This window comes from Mya arenaria, chromosome 9 (genome assembly GCF_026914265.1).
Source record: "Mya arenaria isolate MELC-2E11 chromosome 9, ASM2691426v1".
NCBI classification, from domain to species: Eukaryota; Metazoa; Mollusca; class Bivalvia; order Myida; family Myidae; genus Mya; species Mya arenaria.
In genome coordinates this window covers 37,487,581-37,505,838 of record NC_069130.1, presented here as the reverse complement: position 1 = coordinate 37,505,838, position 18,258 = coordinate 37,487,581, and the positions used below count along the sequence as shown (strand labels likewise).

Here is an 18,258-nt window from a genome sequence, read left to right as displayed (position 1 = left end):
GACAAGTGACCCTTAATTTTATTGGATAAGTGACCCCTACCAATCTGTATATAGTACACAGTTTCTGTGTATTGATCTTAATCTTTATTGAATTTGATGATTTTGTAAATCTAGACAACTCATTAAGTTTAACGCCAAAGAAAACACAAAATCCTGGGAAAGCAAAAAACACTTTTTTTACTCTGCCTTAACGCCAAAATTACTAATTAAACATCAAGGACTCCAAAGCAGGAAAAAAAAAAGATTTTTTTAAATTAAAGTTTGAGGCAAATTGAATTCATAAAATCCCAAAAAGAGAACCATTACCAGAAAAAGAAAAAAATGTGAAAGCTTTGTATATCTTGAAAACATAAGAAATTATAATGAACCAGTTTCAGAAATGTTTCTTACTGGTCAACCTTAATTTGACTGTTAATGACAAAAACTTAACAAAAAGCTTTCTTTGAAACATATGGAAGCAGCACATATTTTGTATAGAAAACATTTACTTAGTAAGTAATACTATATAATGTCTCCCACTTTTCGATGAGGATGAAGAACGGTGGAAATATAATTTTAAAATGGACCCAACAATTTCGCCTGCATGTCAAATTCACCAAACCCGTAAAGACCAACAAATATTGTGTTAACACACCTTCAGATAATTCAACAACCGCTGAGGAATTTCTGTGTTTTTCATGCAATATTTAAGTAAAAAATTACTCATTATAGTAAACAAATGAATGTACATTTATCATGTGTGAACTCTTTACATCCCACATGCTTCTTTGTTGTATTCATCATTTTCTATATAATATATTTATGCAAATGTGTTGTTCATTTCGGATACATTTTATAATTGTAACATGTAATTTACAATAATTCTTAAAAATACATGTATGTCTTTTCACTTGGGAAGAAATATTCTAGCACACTGTGACAGGGGTTCTCTCGAAAAAAATACCCTATATATAAACTCTATCTATCTAGGGTTGGTCGGAATGATGGAAACAAACTTCTTCTTTTTTACATCCTTTTGGGATATTCTTGAAAGTGTAATTTAACACTACTGCGTATTGGTATTAGTAAATGTGAGAACTAACCGATGGTTAAAGTTTGGCCCAACAATGATATGTTGTAACCGCTCAAGCGATAACGGCGTTTAATTCGACATTTACCAAGCGTCTGTTAAAATGATGCTGACAGGTGGCGGGAAAAAGGAAAATGACAACAGAGGAAACTGACATACACACAAGTTTGAATTTATCATACTCAAACACACTTTTAATTCTGCTTCGTTATTGCCTAGAGCATAAGAGCATCGCGGACAAGTGACGCCATCAAAGCTGTAAAAAGCTACCCGACAAATTGGCCCCTTACCAAATCGGCCCCTAGTTGAAACAGGAACCTATTCGGCCCCTTACCAAATCGGCCCCACCCTGTAGACATTTCGGCCCCTGATTACGGAGACGTTTCGCCCCTTATTTTTTTTATTAATATTACATGTTATATAAATACGTTTTTGTTAAAATTGTTATTAAAATAGATGTTATAATGTAGATGAATTAAAAAAAGAAAAAATGTCTTTGATCAAGGCATTCTTTGTCAGGCATACTGTGTTGTGAGTGTGAACAAGACGTTCAAAGATGTGTGAATGAATTAGTGTCTTTAATTTCTTAATGTGTTTGACAGTCATTAAAGCTGATATGAGTAGATAGACCTCGTGCAAATGGTCATGTATTTTCAGTCTCAAGTATATATATATTAAATAGGTTTAATGTTTAAAAATTTCTGGAATGTGAGTTACCAATCCTTTCTTCGAGATTTAGCTATATGAGCCAGCCAGCCGATCCCCCCAAAAAAGCGAGCTTTCCAATAATGGTAACCCCATTTATCTTCAGATTTAAAACATACATGATGCTAAAACAATATGAGGTATCATCAAAGCTGTTGTCATTAAATTTACCCAATATGTCAAATATTTACTTATGTCGGCCCCTCGCGCATAATGTGGCTCTAAAAGATGCTTCTCTACGTTTGTCGACATTATAAAACACCTCTGTCATTTGTCGGCATTTATAAAATAAACATGTATCTGACATTTACTGTGGTTATCTGATTTGTGAAAATATTTGCAATATGGTATATACAATTTCAATTGTTATTTTATTTATATTTTCATAACTATCTTTATAGGCATCTCCAGAGATTACTTTAAGGCCAAACAAGGTCACATGTTAGCAATTCCTCAAGAATGTGGGTGCCATCTACAGTGGATGCAGATAGATGTTGATACAGTATATATAGTTTTGACATTTGGTACAGTGAATTTAATGTAGTTTAAAAATACCTTAACATTTTTTGTGTAGTAAATGTATTGTTTATGTATTTTTGTTACATTTATTATGCCCCCTTTTGAAGAAGAGGGGTTTTTATGCTTTGCACTTGACTTGGTCCGTCCTTCTGTCGGTAGACCAATGCTTGTCCAAGTGATAACTTGGCAATCCCTGGACCTATTGTCATCAAACTTGACATGCAGGTAGGGCCTGACCAGTAGATGACCCTTATTATTTAAGGGGTCATCGGGTCAAAGGTCAAGGTCACAGTGACCTTTAATGGTAAAAGGATTTTAAAGCTTGTCCGAGTGATAACTGAACAATGCCTAGACCTTTGGTCATCAAACTTGACATAAAGGTTGGGCCTGACCTGTAGATGATGCCTATTGATTTTGGGGGTTATCGGGCCAGAGGTCAAGGTCACAGTGACCTTTCATGCGAAAACGTTAACAATGCTTCTCCCAGTGACATCTCAATAATGCCTGGACCTATGATCATAAAACTTGACATGGAAGCTTGACCTGACCAGAATATGACCCCTTTTGAATTTAGGGGTCACTGGGTCAAAGGTCACAGTGACCTTCAATGATAAAAGGTCCCAGTGATAACTCTACAATGCCTGCACCCATGGCCCTCAAACTTGACTTGGAGGCTGGGCCTGACCAGTAGATGACCCCTATTGATTTTGGAGGCCATAAGGCCAAAGGTCATGGTCAGAGTAACCTTGAATGATAAAAGGTTGTCCAAGAGATAACTCAACAATGCCTGCACCCATGGCCCTCAAACTTGACTTGGGGGTTGGGCCTGACCTGTTAATGATCCCTTTTGACTTAGGGGTCATCGGGTCAAAGGTCAAGGTCACAGTGACCTTGAACGCAAAGAGCTTGTCTGTGTGATGACAATGCCTGCACCCATGACCTTCAAACTTAACATTTTGGTTGAGTGTGACCAGTCGATAACCCCTATGGATTTTGTGGTCATAGAGTCAAAGGTCATGGTCATAACTCATATTCATCTTTAAAATTTCGTCATATTTACTTATTCCCTGCTGCTAAGAGGATACAATTTTATCTGCAAATATCAGTCATCAACTGTACATGTTTAAAAACTGTACCTACTGTCCTCACACTTAATGGTCATAATCTTAAAACTGCCTCAAAGGCATGCAATGTCAATGACAAATCAGCTTTCATATCGGTCCATGCATATTTCAATTGTTCAAATAATCCTGACAACATGGCGCTCAGGGGGGGGGGGGCATAATGTTTGACAAACATCTCTTGTTTATAGTTGTTTTAAAATACAAATAAATTAAATATATTACCTTTTTTCTTCCAATATTTTATCAATATTTTCAGTAATATATGTTTTTTTTATGTTGAATTACAAATCTCATTACAACTTATATCGAAATAATATTTGAACATTTCTACTGTTTTAATTGTATTTAATATAAAAACTTAATTAAAATTAAGGGGCTGAAATGTCTCTGAAAATCAGTGAGAGGCTGAAATGTCTCTGATGGAAATCAGTAAGGGGCGGAAATGTCTCTGATGAAAATCAGTGAGGGGCTGAAATGTCTCTGATGGAAATCAGTAAGGGGCTGAAATGTCTCTGATGGAAATCAGTAAGGGGCTGAAATGTCTCTGATGAAAATCAGTAAGGGGCGGAAATGTCTCTGATGGAAATCAGTAAGGGGCTGAAATGTCTCTGATGGAAATCAGTAAGGGGCGGAAATGTCTCTGATGAAAATAAGTAAGGGGCGGAAATGTCTCTGATGAAAATCAGTAAGGGGCGGAAATGTCTCTGATGGAAATCAGTAAGGGGCGGAAATGTCTCTGTTGAAAATCAGTAAGGGACCGAAATGTCTCTGATGGAAATCAGTAAGGGGCCGAAATGTCTCTGATGGAAATCAGTAAGGGGCTGAAATGTCTCTGATAAAAATCAGTAAGGGGCGGAAAAGACTATTCAATATTTTTTAGGGGGCGAAATGGCAGGGCCGAAACGTCTCAGGGGCCGATTTGGTAAGGGGCCGATTTGTCTCGCTCCACTGTAAAAGCCTTATACAAGTTATAGCATATATGGCATATTTACAATTGAAATAAAAAAAAAATGTGGCTGTTGCTTAGTCTGTGTATGTCTGCAGAGCGGTCTTGAAGCTGTCTACAGAGGTGATATTCACCAGGTCTCGAGGAAGGGAGCTGTTTTTGTATTGTTTGTAGTTAGGCCGGAGTTCAATATAGGCATTGTAATGTCTCCTTGTAGCATAGTAACGCTCTGGAGTAGCATAAGGTGTATACTGCTTTATGGAAATGGGTTAGTCTCTTCATCGAGTCTGTGTTGAAGTGATTGCCAGTTCATGTTGTTGAGCATAGTTGCGCTGTTTCAACATGAGTAGTTCGTGTTGACTCTCTTGCTTGACTTAATCGATGGATTGAACAGGATTTGTCAAGGGATTGAACATCCTGTTCAAAGTAGGGGTCCCAGACTGAGGAGAAGTATTCAAGATGTGGTGGTACTAGAGAGTTGAACGCTTTTTCTTTTACATCTTGCTTGCAGTTTTTAATATTATATGTATCCTCAGGATGAGTTTTTTTTAGTTTTTCTTCTAATGTTGCCAATATGAGTTTTCCAGGTTAAATCTGATGTTAATTCGACTCCCAGGTATAGAAGATCTCTGGAGGTGCATTGCCAGGCGAGTAAGAGACATCCCTGCCAACGCTAACATTGTTGTTATTTATTTCTGCTTTTAATACTAAAGTCAAACCCAATAAATCCGCAAATTGGCTGTGCCTGACTTCTGCAAATTCAGTGGTTTGGTATGGTTTTACTTGATGGGTAACCAGTACTAGGATATTTGGACCTATATCACGAAACATGTTTTCCATCTTTTCTTTATTTTTCAGAGGCTAAAAGCTGCTGTTCACCACACAACTCTACAGATATGTAATGAACACGCAGATGAGAAAAATGTACAGCTTAACAAGATGGTTGTGGCCGCCATCTCCGAGACGACTTGGAAAAAATGTGAACAATTTGCTACAGATCTAGAACTCTTTGCAAAGTACTATTTTTGATATTTTTAATCATTTTTGTCCTACTAAACTTAAGAATATTCCATGTACATGTATCTTCTTAGTTTCGCCATACAATTTTATAATTGACATTTTAAAATAATTGAAATAGTAGGTACATTTAAATGTTAATAATTACTTGTCCAGATGTTTCCAAACATATTTGGTATGATTGAACTCAAGTTTTAGAACATGTATAATCTATGTTGTATCTATAATTACTTGTCCAGATGTTTGCAAACACATTCGATATGATTACCAAATGATATGATTGTATTTATGATTGGTATGGTTAAGCTCAAGCTTTAGAAAATATATTATCGGCCACTTACATTTTCATTTAACAACTTGTGCCATAGATATGTGTGGTCAATGCGGTCAAAAAATTGTTGGTAATCAATAAACACACAGTAAAGTTTTTCTTTTTCGCTTGGAACTTTTGAGATAATACATTGTAAAATAAAAATACAGTCAGATACAGATTTCCCTTTCTGAAAACCAAATTGATTTTTTTTGTGAGCTTTTCATTCACATTGGACCAATTTGTTAGTCTATTAAGGAGTATTTGTGGAGTATTATCAATGTTGTATCAATTTCAGGCATGTAAAAAGAAGCACAATCAATGCAGATGATGTTAAAATGTTGATAAGGAAGACACCCAAATTGGTATGACTTGATTTGTTATGTCAGGTTTCATTGTCAACCACATTTCAGACTTTATTCAACAAGCCCAAATTCTTTTATGTTTATATAATAATGGGTTTATAACCCACAAGCCTAAATATATACAGTAAAACTGCAATTGCTCAAGAACGCCTTGGACCCAGTTAAAACCTCGAATGTTCTGATGTTTTGAACAACCCAAGTGTCCATTTAAGTTTGTTATGAAATCTCTTACAATGTATTTTCAAAGTTTGAAGCCGTCAGTTTACTTCGGCACGGATTACGTATTTTGTTGTGGAAATCACTCATATGTTTAAAAGCTGTCATTTACTTAGTGTGAAAATGTAAAAGAAAAAACAATATATGAGAATAAATAGCAATGTTTATTTAAAAAAAAATCTAAACAAACAACATGAAAATATGATTAAATTCTTGTCATTAACTTTTGACAATTATCTTCTCAAATGTCCTTATCAAGTATTAGTGGTCATGCGTAAATGGTGATAATCAAGTTTGGAAAACCTTATCAAATTCCCTCTCTTTTTTCACTGAACTTTTACAACTTCTGAAAATGTTAACTCCTGCGAATTGTATGTTAATATTTTACATGCTTTTGGGAAAATGTGTGAAATTATGACATCGAGGTAATCATAAGGTTTTGAGCGTTTGTGTATTTAGGACTGACAATGGTGCTCGACTCCTCGACTTTTTTAGGTTTTGATCCAGTGTCAGTATATTATATATGAAAAAAGAAGGTAATATGGAAGAGACTTAGCCTCGACTTTGACTTTGATTGATCGCCTTTTTTCCAACGACAGCCTGTTCGAACAATCTCAGTTTTACTGTACGGCTATGTATGTAAATGACAAGTTCCTAGCAAAATGTCCTACATGTGAACCTTTGGCAATGGCAGAGAAGTAGATACATGTGTACCTTCCTGCCTTTATAGAATTAAATGCTTAAGACACGTTCTTTTGTTTTGATTAAAGCTTAAAATATTGTTATAAATCCATACAAACATGACATAATTGGCAGTAAAAACCTACTTGTTACTTCAATTAAGCACAATTTCTACTATTTCTTGTGAACTTTTGTGACTCCCTTAGCACCCTGTCCTTTTTAATGTAGCACCCTGTCCTTTTTAATATAGCACCCAGTCCTTTTTAATGTAGCACCCTGTCCTTTTTAATGTAGCACCCTGTCCTTTTTCTGCAGCACCCTGTCCTTTTTCTGCAGCACCCTGTCTTTTTTTATGTAGCACCCTGTCCTTTTTCTGCAGCACCCTGTCCTTTTTAATGTAGCACCCTGTCCTTTTTCTGCAGCACCCTGTCTTTTTTAATGTAGCACCCTGTCCTTTTTCTGCAGCACCATGTCCTTTTTAATGCAGCACCCTGTCCTTTTTCTGTAGCACCCTGTCCTTTTTAATGTAGCACCTTGTCCTTTTTAAAGTAGCACCCTGTCCTTTTTAATGCAGCACCCTGTCCTTTTTAATGTAGCACCCTGTCCTTTTTAAGTAGCACCCTGTCCTTTCTAATGCAGCACCCTGTCCTTTTTAATGCAGCACCCTGTCCTTTTTAATGCAGCACCCTGTCCTTTTTAATGCAGCACCCTGTCCTTTTTAATGTAGCACCCTGTCCTTTTTCTGTATTACCCTGTCCTTTTTAATGTAGCACCCTGTCCTTTTTCTGCAGCACCCTGTCCTTTTTAATGCAGCACCCTGTCCTTTTTAATGTAGCACCCTGTCCTTTTTCTGCAGCACCCTGTCCTTTTTAATGTAGCACCCTGTCCATTTTCTGCAGCACCCTGTCCTTTTTAATGTAGCACCCTGTCCTTTTTAATGCAGAACCCTGTCACTTTTCTGTAGCACCCTGTCCTTTTTAATGCAGCACCCTGTCCGTTTTAATGTAGTACCCTGTCCTTTTTAATGTAGCACCCTGTCCTTTTTAATGTAGCACCCTGTCCTTTTTCTGTATTACCCTGTCCTTTTTAATGTAGCACCCTGTCCTTTTTCTGCAGCACCCTGTCCTTTTTAATGTAGCACCCTGTCCTTTTTCTGCAGCACCCTGTCCTTTTTAAGTAGCACCCTGTCCTTTTTAATGTAGCACCCTGTCCTTTTTAATGTAGCACCCTGTCCTTTTTAATGTAGCACCCTGTCCTTTTTAAAGTAGCACCCTGTCCTTTTTCTGTATTACCCTGTCCTTTTTAATGTAGCACCCAGTCCTTTTTAATGTAGCACCCTGTCCTTTTTAATGTAGCACCCTGTCCTTTTTCTGCAGCACCCTGTCCTTTTTAATGTAGCACGCTGTCCTTTTTCTGCAGCACCCTCTCCTTTTTAATGTAGCACCCTGTCCTTTTTCTGCACCACCCTGTCTTTTTTAATGTAGCACCCTGTCCTTTTTCTGCAGCACCCTGTCCTTTTTAATGTGGCACCCTGTCCTTTTTAAGTAGCACCCTGTCCTTTTTAAGTAGCACCCTGTCCTTTTTAATGTAGCACCCTCTCCTTTTTTATGTAGCACCCTGTCCTTTTTAATGTAGCACCCTGTCCTTTTTAATGTAACACCCTGTCCTTTTTCTGCAGCAACCTGTCCTTTTTAAGTAGCACCCTGTCCTTTTTAATGTAGCACCCTGTCCTTTTTAATGCAGCACCCTGTCCTTTTTAATGTAGCACCCTGTCCTTTTTCTGTATTACCCTGTCCTTTTTAATGTAGCACCCAGTCCTTTTTAATGTAGCACCCTGTCCTTTTTCTGCAGCATCCTGTCCTTTTTAATGTAGCACCCTGTCCTTTTTCTCCAGCACCCTGTCCTTTTTAATGTAGCACCCTGTCCTTTTTCTGCAGCACCCTGTCCTTTTTAAGTAGCACCCTGTCCTTTTTCTGCAGCACCATGTCCTTTTTAATGCAGCACCCTGTCCTTTTTAATGCAGCACCCTGTCCTTTTTCTGTAGCACCCTGTCCTTTTTAATGTAGCACCCTGTCCTTTTTCTGTAGCACCCTGTCCTTTTTAATGCAGCACCCTGTCCTTTTTAATGCAGCACCCTGTCCTTTTTAATGTAGCACCCTGTCCTTTTTCTGCAGCACCCTGTCCTTTTTAATGTAGCACCCTGTCCTTTTTCTGCAGCACCCTGTCCTTTTTAAGTAGCACCCTGTACTTTTTCTGCAGCACCCTGTCCTTTTTAATGCAGCACCCAGTCCTTTTTAATGCAGCACCCTGTCCTTTTTAATGCAGCACCCTGTCCTTTTTCTGTAGCACCCTGTCCTTTTTCTGTAGCACCCTGTCCTTTTTCTGCAGCACCCTGTCCTTTTTAATGCAGCACCCTGTCCTTTTTCTGCAGCACCCTGTCCTTTTTAATGTAGCACCCTGTCCTTTTTAATGTAGCACCCTGTCCTTTTTAATGTAGCACCCTGTCCTTTTTAATGCAACACCCTGTCCTTTTTAATGGAGCACCCTGTCCTTTTTCTGTAGCACCCTGTCCTTTTTAATGTAGCACCCTGTCCTTTTTCTGCAGCACCCTGTCCTTTTTAATGCAGCTCCCTGTCCTTTTTAATGTAGCACCCTGTCCTTTTTCTTTATTATCCTGTCATTTTTAATGTAGCACCCTGTCCTTTTTAATGTAGCACCCTGTCCTTTTTAATGTAGCACCCTGTCCTTTTTCTGCATCACCCTGTCCTTTTTAATGCAGCACCCTGTCCTTTTTAATGTAGCACCCTGTCCTTTTTAATGCAGCACCCTGTCCTTTTTAATGCAGCACCCTGTCCTTTTTCTGTAGCACCCTGTCCTTTTTAATGTAGCACCCTGTCCTTTTTAATGCAGCACCCTGTCCTTTTTAATGTAGCACCCTGTCCTTTTTAATGCAGCACCCTGTCCTTTTTAATGCAGCACCCTGTCCTTTTTCTGTAGCACCCTGTCCATTTTAATGCAGCACCCTGTCCTTTTTAATGTAGCACCCAGTCCTTTTTAATGTAGCACCCTGTCCTTTTTAAGTAGCACCCTGTCCTTTTTAATGTAGCACCCTGTCCTTTTTAATGCAACACCCTGTCCTTTTTAATGCAGCACCCTGTCCTTTTTCTGTAGCACCCTGTCCTTTTTAATGTAGCACCCTGTCCTTTTTCTGCAGCACCCTGTCCTTTTTAATGCAGCTCCCTGTCGTTTTTAATGTAGCACCCTGTCCTTTTTCTTTATTATCCTGTCATTTTTAATGTAGCACCCTGTCCTTTTTAATGTAGCACCCTGTCCTTTTTAATGTAGCACCCTGTCCTTTTTCTGCATCACCCTGTCCTTTTTAATGCATCACCCTGTCCTTTTTAATGTAGCACCCTGTCCTTTTTAATGCAGCACCCTGTCCTTTTTAATGCAGCACCCTGTCCCTTTTCTGTAGCAACCTGTCCTTTTTAATGTAGCACCCTGTCCTTTTTAATGCAGCACCCTGTCCTTTTTAATGTAGCACCCTGTCCTTTTTAATGCAGCGTTCTGTCCTTTTTAATGCAGCACCCTGTCCTTTTTCTGTAGCACCCTGTCCATTTTAATGCAGCACCCTGTCCTTTTAATGTAGCACCCAGTCCTTTTTAATGTAGCACCCTGTCCTTTTTAAGTAGCACCCTGTCCTTTTTAATGCAGCACCCTGTCCTTTTTAATGTAGCACCCTGTCCTTTTTAATGCAGCACCCTGTCCTTTTTAATGCAGCACCCTGTCCTTTTTCTGTAGCACCCTGTCCTTTTTAATGCAGCACCCTGTCCTTTTTAATATAGCACCCTGTCCTTTTTCTGCAGCACCCTGTCGTTTTTAATGCAGCTCCCTGTCCTTTTTAATGTAGCACCCTGTCCTTTTTCTGTATTATCCTGTCCTTTTTAATGTAGCACCCTGTCCTTTTTAATATAGCACCCTGTCCTTTTTAATGTAGCACCCTGTCCTTTTTCTGCAGAACCCTGTCCTTTTTAATGCTGCTCCCTGTCCTTTTTAATGTAGCACCCTGTCCTTTTTCTGTATTATCCTGTCCTTTTTAATGTAGCACCCTGTCCTTTTTAATGTAGCACCCTGTCCTTTTTCTGCAGCACCCTGTCCTTTTTAATGTAGCACGCTGTCCTTTTTTTGCAGCACCCTCTCCTTTTTAATGTAGCACCCTGTCCTTTTTCTGCACCACCCTGTCTTTTTTAATGTAGCACCCTGTCCTTTTTCTGCAGCACCCTGTCCTTTTTAATGCAGCACCCTGTCCTTTTTAATGTGGCACCCTGTCCTTTTTAAGTAGCACCCTGTCATTTTTAAGTAGCACCCTGTCCTTTTTAATGTAGCACCCTCTCCTTTTTTATGTAGCACCCTGTCCTTTTTAATGTAGCACCCTGTCCTTTTTAATGTAACACCCTGTCCTTTTTCTGCAGCAACCTGTCCTTTTTAAGTAGCACCCTGTCCTTTTTAATGTAGCACCCTGTCCTTTTTAATGTAGCACCCTGTCCTTTTTAATGTAGCATCCTGTCCTTTTTCTGCAGCACCCTGTCCTTTTTAATGCAGCTCCCTGTCCTTTTTAATGTAGCACCCTGTCCTTTTTCTGTATTATCCTGTCCTTTTTAATGTAGCACCCTGTCCTTTTTAATATAGCACCCTGTCCTTTTTAATGTAGCACCCTGTCCTTTTTCTGCAGCACCCTGTCCTTTTTAATGCTGCTCCCTGTCCTTTTTAATGTAGCACCCTGTCCTTTTTCTGTATTATCCTGTCCTTTTTAATGTAGCACCCTGTCCTTTTTAATGTAGCACCCTGTCCTTTTTAATGTAGCACCCTGTCCTTTTTCTTTATCACCCTGTCCTTTTGAAAACCTGGCTAAAACCCTATCATACATTGGCTCATTCAAAGACAAATTGCAAATTGGTAATAACTCTGTATAAAAATAGAAGGTAATACAACAGTCTTGCATTAAGCCCTCAATTTTTTCTACTTCTTTTTCTATTTTTAGCTGGACTATATCAATGGTGTGCAAGAAGAACTGAATGCTTCTAAACCAGAACCTAAGAAGAGAAGTAAGAAAGGTAAAGGGAAGGAGACGTCTGTTGGAGCTACCACCAGCGATCAGACTGAAACGGTCATTGTAGAGGAGGAGAGCTGAAAAAAACAGATCAAGGAGTGAAAATGTGGACTTATATTAAGAAACTGCTAGAACTGTTTTCACGCCTTTAAATGACTTTGCATGACTGATAAGTTGAAAGTGATATGTGTGGAACTTAGGAATTGGTTTTACAAAAGTTTTGTACAGTTATAAAAAGTGTGTTTTGCTTGGACAGATGCATCAAAATCAGTATTAAGTATTTGAACATTGAATGGATATAAATGACTTGGAAACAATTTCAAAAAGGGTCTAAGCCCCTTGATCCTGCTTTAAGCATGAATCCCTCATACCCAAACAGACCCCCAGGTATTTTGACCCCCCAAGCTAAATTTTTGATATCTCCATTAACAATGATTATTATAAGTTAAAAATGCCTGGGGACCACATATAATTTGGTACTGGATGAAAATCATATAGCTGGAGTTGCTGATTACTAATATGGAAAACAAATAACCAAAAGTACATTATATGATAAACTTTTTATACATAATGTAATAATTATTACAATTTGCATATGTCCTTTTTCATAGGAACAATAATTCTACATGAAATGACCTATGTTGGAATTTTTCAAGGCCTAAAAAGCTTGTTTGTGAAATGTATGTTATTTCAGGTATTTAGTAGATTCCTTTTCTGGACATTATTTCATTTCAAAAATACTACTTATCTCCCCTTAATCATTTTTTTCATGATTGGTGCTTACCTGGGTCTTGGTATATAGATAGATGGCAATTGAAGAACCATAATCCTTTCGTGTTTATTAAGTTATAATCCTGAGCTGCATGTTTTTAGTTATCTCCCCCTCCCCCCTATCTGCTTTTAAAAATCGAATATTTATGAAATTTCATTGCTGCTGTTTTCTTTCATCTCTTAAAATTTACTTTAAAATTTAATTCTCATACCTGTCCATATCTTTCTATGTTATGATTTTTTTCAAACTTGTGTATAATAATTGTTCAAGCATATACCTTTTAACATCAGGTTGTATGATAATTTCTGTCTTTCATAGATAAAAAGGCGTATGGTTAGCATTCCATTGCTTTCAGCGATATTCTTGTTTGTGTAACATTTCCTACAATTTTTACCATATTTTTCAGTACCAAAATGTTAATATCAACGCTATTGCATAGTCCATTCCCCTGCGTACTAAATCCAATAAAAAGTAAAGTGTTTGTTTATTATAGTGTCACCTCTCTTAGTTAAGGCCAGCCCGTTGGGCTTATGAGACACCTTCAATCGTGAATATCTTTACATCGATTCCTATCCCAAATGCGAGGCGCCTGGCAGGAAGGCAATCGGTACCCCTCGATTTAACTAGCTGCATGGTCGGCAACCTGCCATGTCGGAACAAGCCCCGTGTGAGACTCGAACGTTTGATCTCCCGCTCCGTAGACGGACGCCTTTACCACTAGGCCACGGAGACAGTTATGTAACATGGTGATAGGGGAAGTAATCCAACCTATATACATAGAGAAAAGTGATAGAGGAAGTAATCCAGTCTATATACATAGTGATAGGGGAAGTAATCCATACTCAGCTTTTACAGAGCGGCTTTGCACTTAGAAGGTGATAGTTGTCTAGTTGTACAGGTGTCCGCCTCTCACCCAAGGGGCTGCGGATGCAATCTCCACCACGGCCTCCTTCTCATACCCTCTCAAAATGGATACTAGGCCCAATCAAGTTTCTCGAAACTTCATTAGTGCCTTATTGTTAAGCTCACTACTTTTATTTATCTCTATTTATCGTAATACATGTATTTACAGTCGAGGCTCGCCATGTCAAACATTGCTATCTCGATGTTCTCCTTATGTCAAACTTTTTTCGATTGTGTTGAATTAATTTATACGCTATTTGTATTTCGGTTATATCGAAAGTTCGTTATCTCGAAGTATTTCCCGAGGTCAAACACTTTCGACATAGCGAGTTTTGACTGTACTTCTAATAGGAGTGTTATATTATAACTTATATCTAATAATTACAATAAACGATTTTTCATATATCAAAATCTCATTATGTCAAAAAATGACTAAATGGAATAAGCTGCTTATTTCTGTTAAACTTATGAAGTTTCGAGAAATTTGGGCCAGTACTGGTGTCTGCTCAAGAAACGGTCTTGAGCGTGTCAGCTTTTGTCGAGCTAATTTTTTTAGCATATACCTAACTATTAAATATGTGACCAATTGAAATACACTATTTAATTTCAGAGATATTCATTTTTCATTAAACAGAAGTGGAAGAAAATTCTTATTTGTTTCTAAATCATCTATAATTCATGGTTTGAAAAGCTTATTGAGACTTTATCAGAGTACATTTGATTGTGGTAAATGCCAGTTTGAATGTTAGCAACTTCTAGTATTATCTCAGCAAATACATCAAGTATTGCATTAAAACTTTTGACAGCTGTTCTTTACTATCCAATCTTCGTTAATCAAGTAAATTGCATAAAATGCAAATCATAACCCATTTTGTTCAAATTAGAAACTCTGGATAAGGTTTTGCATGTAATCTCATTTTATAGTGATTCACACATATTTTACCAAAACTTTGTAATCCTTAAAGCTGCACTCTCACAGATATACCATTTTTACAACTTTTTTTATTGTTTGTCTTTGAAAGAGCAATTTTTTTGCATAAATATCTGCAAACCAATGATTTAAGATTGCTGACAAATAATTAGATCGTAGATTTTCATATTTCCGTTCGGAAATTAATGTTTTATGGCTTAAACCATTACTAACGGTTTAAGAAAAATGCATAAAACATCAATATTTGAACTTAAATATCAAAAATCTGGGATCTAATTTGTTTGTCAGCAGTGTTTTATAACTGGTTTCTATGGATTTACACAAAAGTTGGCTTGTTCCAAGACAAAAACTTAAAAAGTTGTCAAAACGTTCAATCTGTGAGAGTGCAGCTTTAAACTTAAAAGGGGCTGAATAGTCGTGCATGATCCCTCTGATAGATCTTGTCAAATAAATGCTCTGTAGGGTGTAGTCAGATTATCACATTGAAACATTATTGTACCTTTATTATGATTGTACCATATTTATTTAGGTATTGACTTCAAACTTCATAATCATAATGACTGTGTTGAGAAGTGCTTGCTAAAGAAACAATATTTGTGTTTGGTATTTTGGAGATATTGCCCTTTGATTAGTTTTATATTTATGTTGTACTGTGACAAGTCTACTTATCTCCATTACTCTTTATTTTTGTTTTAAACTGCAAACACGTCTTGACTGTGTTGATGAGAAGTACTGTGCAAAACACATGCTTTCGTGTATGGTAGTTTTGGAGTTATTAACCTTTGATTATTTTACATCTATTTATATATGCGCTGGTCTGTCGAAAAGATGATGCAGTATTAACTTTAAAATAATAGCTGTTGAATAAGGTACGTGACTGTTTCAATTGACTGAGTCCAAAAGGTCAGAGTTCACGGGTTTGACTGTAACATATGCAACCAAAATAGCAGTTCATATTTTTATTTTGTTGATAAAATTTATCATTCAATTTTGATTCTTGTGTCGGTGCTGAAGAATTCGTCCATGTAAATCCAACCTTTTCATTCCTTTTTTACCGTTACGTAGGAAACTCCTTGTTTTCTCTGGTTTAACTAATCGAGTTTTCAGATCTAGACGTTCGTTCGTTCGACATAATCGGTTGAACGTTACTACTGGCTTGAAGCGCTTGTGGCATTCGAGTGACTCTTTCTTGATTAGCATCGGTTGCTGCAGGCCCACTGCGTAGCATACGAGGAATTGCTTGCCCTGGCCCGCACAGCAAAGACAAGCTTAGGATGACAAAGAGCAATTGCGATGGAGACATACTTTTTGATTCAGGAGGCCTCCGGGTAAACTACAATATAATTATAAGTCAGCATCAAAACTTGAATTTCGAAAGAATATTAATAACTGAATAAGTTTAGCACAGGGAAAAGAGCTCTCGATCACTTCTCGCCAAAGTGTTTTGAAACAGTAAATTTACTAAATTGTACACGTAGATAATAATTCATTTAAATGCAGAACAACGATCTCACATTATCGAATTGCAATTTTAAATGCATGTATATATTGTGTGTATACGAAAGTTGTTAACGCATTTTATATTTTTGCTTTGCCGTGTATTTCCGCGGAAGTCTGTCTTCAATTTTCAAGTTTGTGATATTATCTATATAAACTGTCCAAGTCACGGTGACTTTTTGCCTCTTTCATCTGCATGGGCATATTTGTCAACGGTCATAATTAATCAACTATTGTAAACCACCAACCAAGCCCTCTATTGCACAACTAACAATTGATGCAGTATGTAGAAAATTAATTAATTCACTGAAATGCCCTTATGAAAAGGACGACAGAGTATAGTATCGGAGGCGTTACCGGCAAATTAGGTCCAGTGTTGCTAAACATTTATCGACCATTGGTTCAGAAACGGCTGACGATGATGCATTTGATAAAAGAGGTTCAGGGCCAAATTTCTGTGCTACAGCAAGTGGTATTTCTGATTTGAACTTTTCTGAATCAAAGCAATCGGACATGATCAAATGAAGATTAATTATTGCTACTTTTCAGCTGATGATTTTGCTAGTCAAGTAAAGGAAAGCAATCAGGATTTTCTGATACTTTGGGCCAATGTTCTAGTTTTTGTTTAACATCAAAATCAAGATAAACATTTTTGAGACTTGAGTCTCAAACTGAAGACGTCAGTGAATATGGATCCTGAAGATGACAAAGTTTTCTGACGTAATGAGTTTCAGTTTGCATAATTAAATATGCAAGGCGAAATAGGTTTAATTTACTTCTGGCGAGAACATACAATCAAATAATTGCATGAATTAATTGTAGCAAACACACCAAATGCTTAGGCTACTGGGATCATTCATTTACCTTTCATAACTTAAAGCTGCACTCTCAAAAATTGACCGTTTTGACTTTTTTTTTTCATTTAGAATGTCAGCCAATATTTGCGTCAATGTCTGAAAACTTGTAATATAAGTAAAATTAAGATTCTTAATTGCATTTAGAGGAAGGGTCAACACAGCCGCTGCCCCCATGCTGGGCCCAGACTGGGCACTAATTAACACGTCACGTGCTTTCTTCCCGCTTATCAGCTCACGCTCGGCCCAACTATCATTCAATGCGCGCAAGCCTTGCGGTAAGTTTTATGACTAAAAGCGTTCTACTTACGGTATGAGTGTTTCGGCAGTTTTCCAAACTATATACTATATGTATGTTCTTCAATTAGTTATTTTAAATGACTGAATTGAAGGAATCGACACTAAAACCAGCTGATTCTGGAACATAAAATAAAACTTATAACTGCCAATCTATGGGAGTGCAGCTTTAAAACTAAATTCTTTAAGAATCTTTCATCACCTCACTATGTATTATTTAAAGGTCTTACCTTTTACATAGCCAAAGCAATTTTAAAATACGTGTCTGCTCTTTTCGGAGTCTAATATATATATAAATTATTCAACAATATGTTACATAATATATATGCAGACAGGAATTGACGGTAATTGCTTTGAAACATGTGTCTAATGTATAGGAATTATTTAACAATATATTGCAGCATAAATATGCAGGCGGCAATGATACATGTCCAGGCGGTAATGATATATATGCAGACAGTAATTGCTATGAAACATGTTTTAAAATATTTATAATGCATAAAATATATTCAGGCGGTAATTGTGTAGTAGGTAGTATTATGTAATACTGTATTATCGTCTACCTACACATAACGTTTCATATTACAATACATTTATCCCAAGACGCCGGATTTTGCAATAATAAGCTCAATACTTACTTGAACAGATGATAGAATTCATATGATTAAAATTGACTAAGCTCATTATAAATATTTTCCTTACAACTATCAAATTTTTGAAACAAAAGTACGATATATTTAAATACATACGCATAATTTCATCAATATGCAGTAATGTACATGTATATCCTTAAATGTGAAAACTTAGAATTAATTTGTTTTAACTTGTTATATTTTATGTAGAAAGTTAATAGTACTGATATAGTATAATACAGCATCATGTTTGGTGGATACATGTATTTGTGGACCAGTTTAGTAGCGAGTATTATACTTCACATTGAGA

At 37.0% G+C, this 18,258-nt stretch overlaps 1 protein-coding gene and 1 long non-coding RNA gene across 2 annotated transcripts; one reads left to right on the top strand and one right to left on the bottom strand.

Annotated features, from left to right (window-relative positions):
• Positions 1 to 4,627: 4,627 nt before the first annotated feature.
• LOC128245982 (centromere protein S-like) lies at positions 4,628 to 12,940 on the top strand. The gene is made up of 5 exons (XM_052964196.1): positions 4,628 to 4,631; positions 4,980 to 5,014; positions 5,168 to 5,379; positions 5,989 to 6,055; positions 11,994 to 12,940. Exons 1-5 carry the CDS (start codon positions 4,628 to 4,630, stop codon positions 12,141 to 12,143), a joined length of 468 nt encoding a protein of 155 aa, XP_052820156.1. The 3' UTR covers positions 12,144 to 12,940.
• Positions 12,941 to 15,612: 2,672 nt separating this feature from the next.
• LOC128245400 (uncharacterized) lies at positions 15,613 to 17,729 on the bottom strand. The gene is made up of 2 exons (XR_008263139.1): positions 17,547 to 17,729; positions 15,613 to 16,001 (listed from the first exon to the last, which is right to left on the bottom strand). It is a non-coding gene; the product is annotated as an uncharacterized LOC128245400 (long non-coding RNA).
• Positions 17,730 to 18,258: the final 529 nt, after the last annotated feature.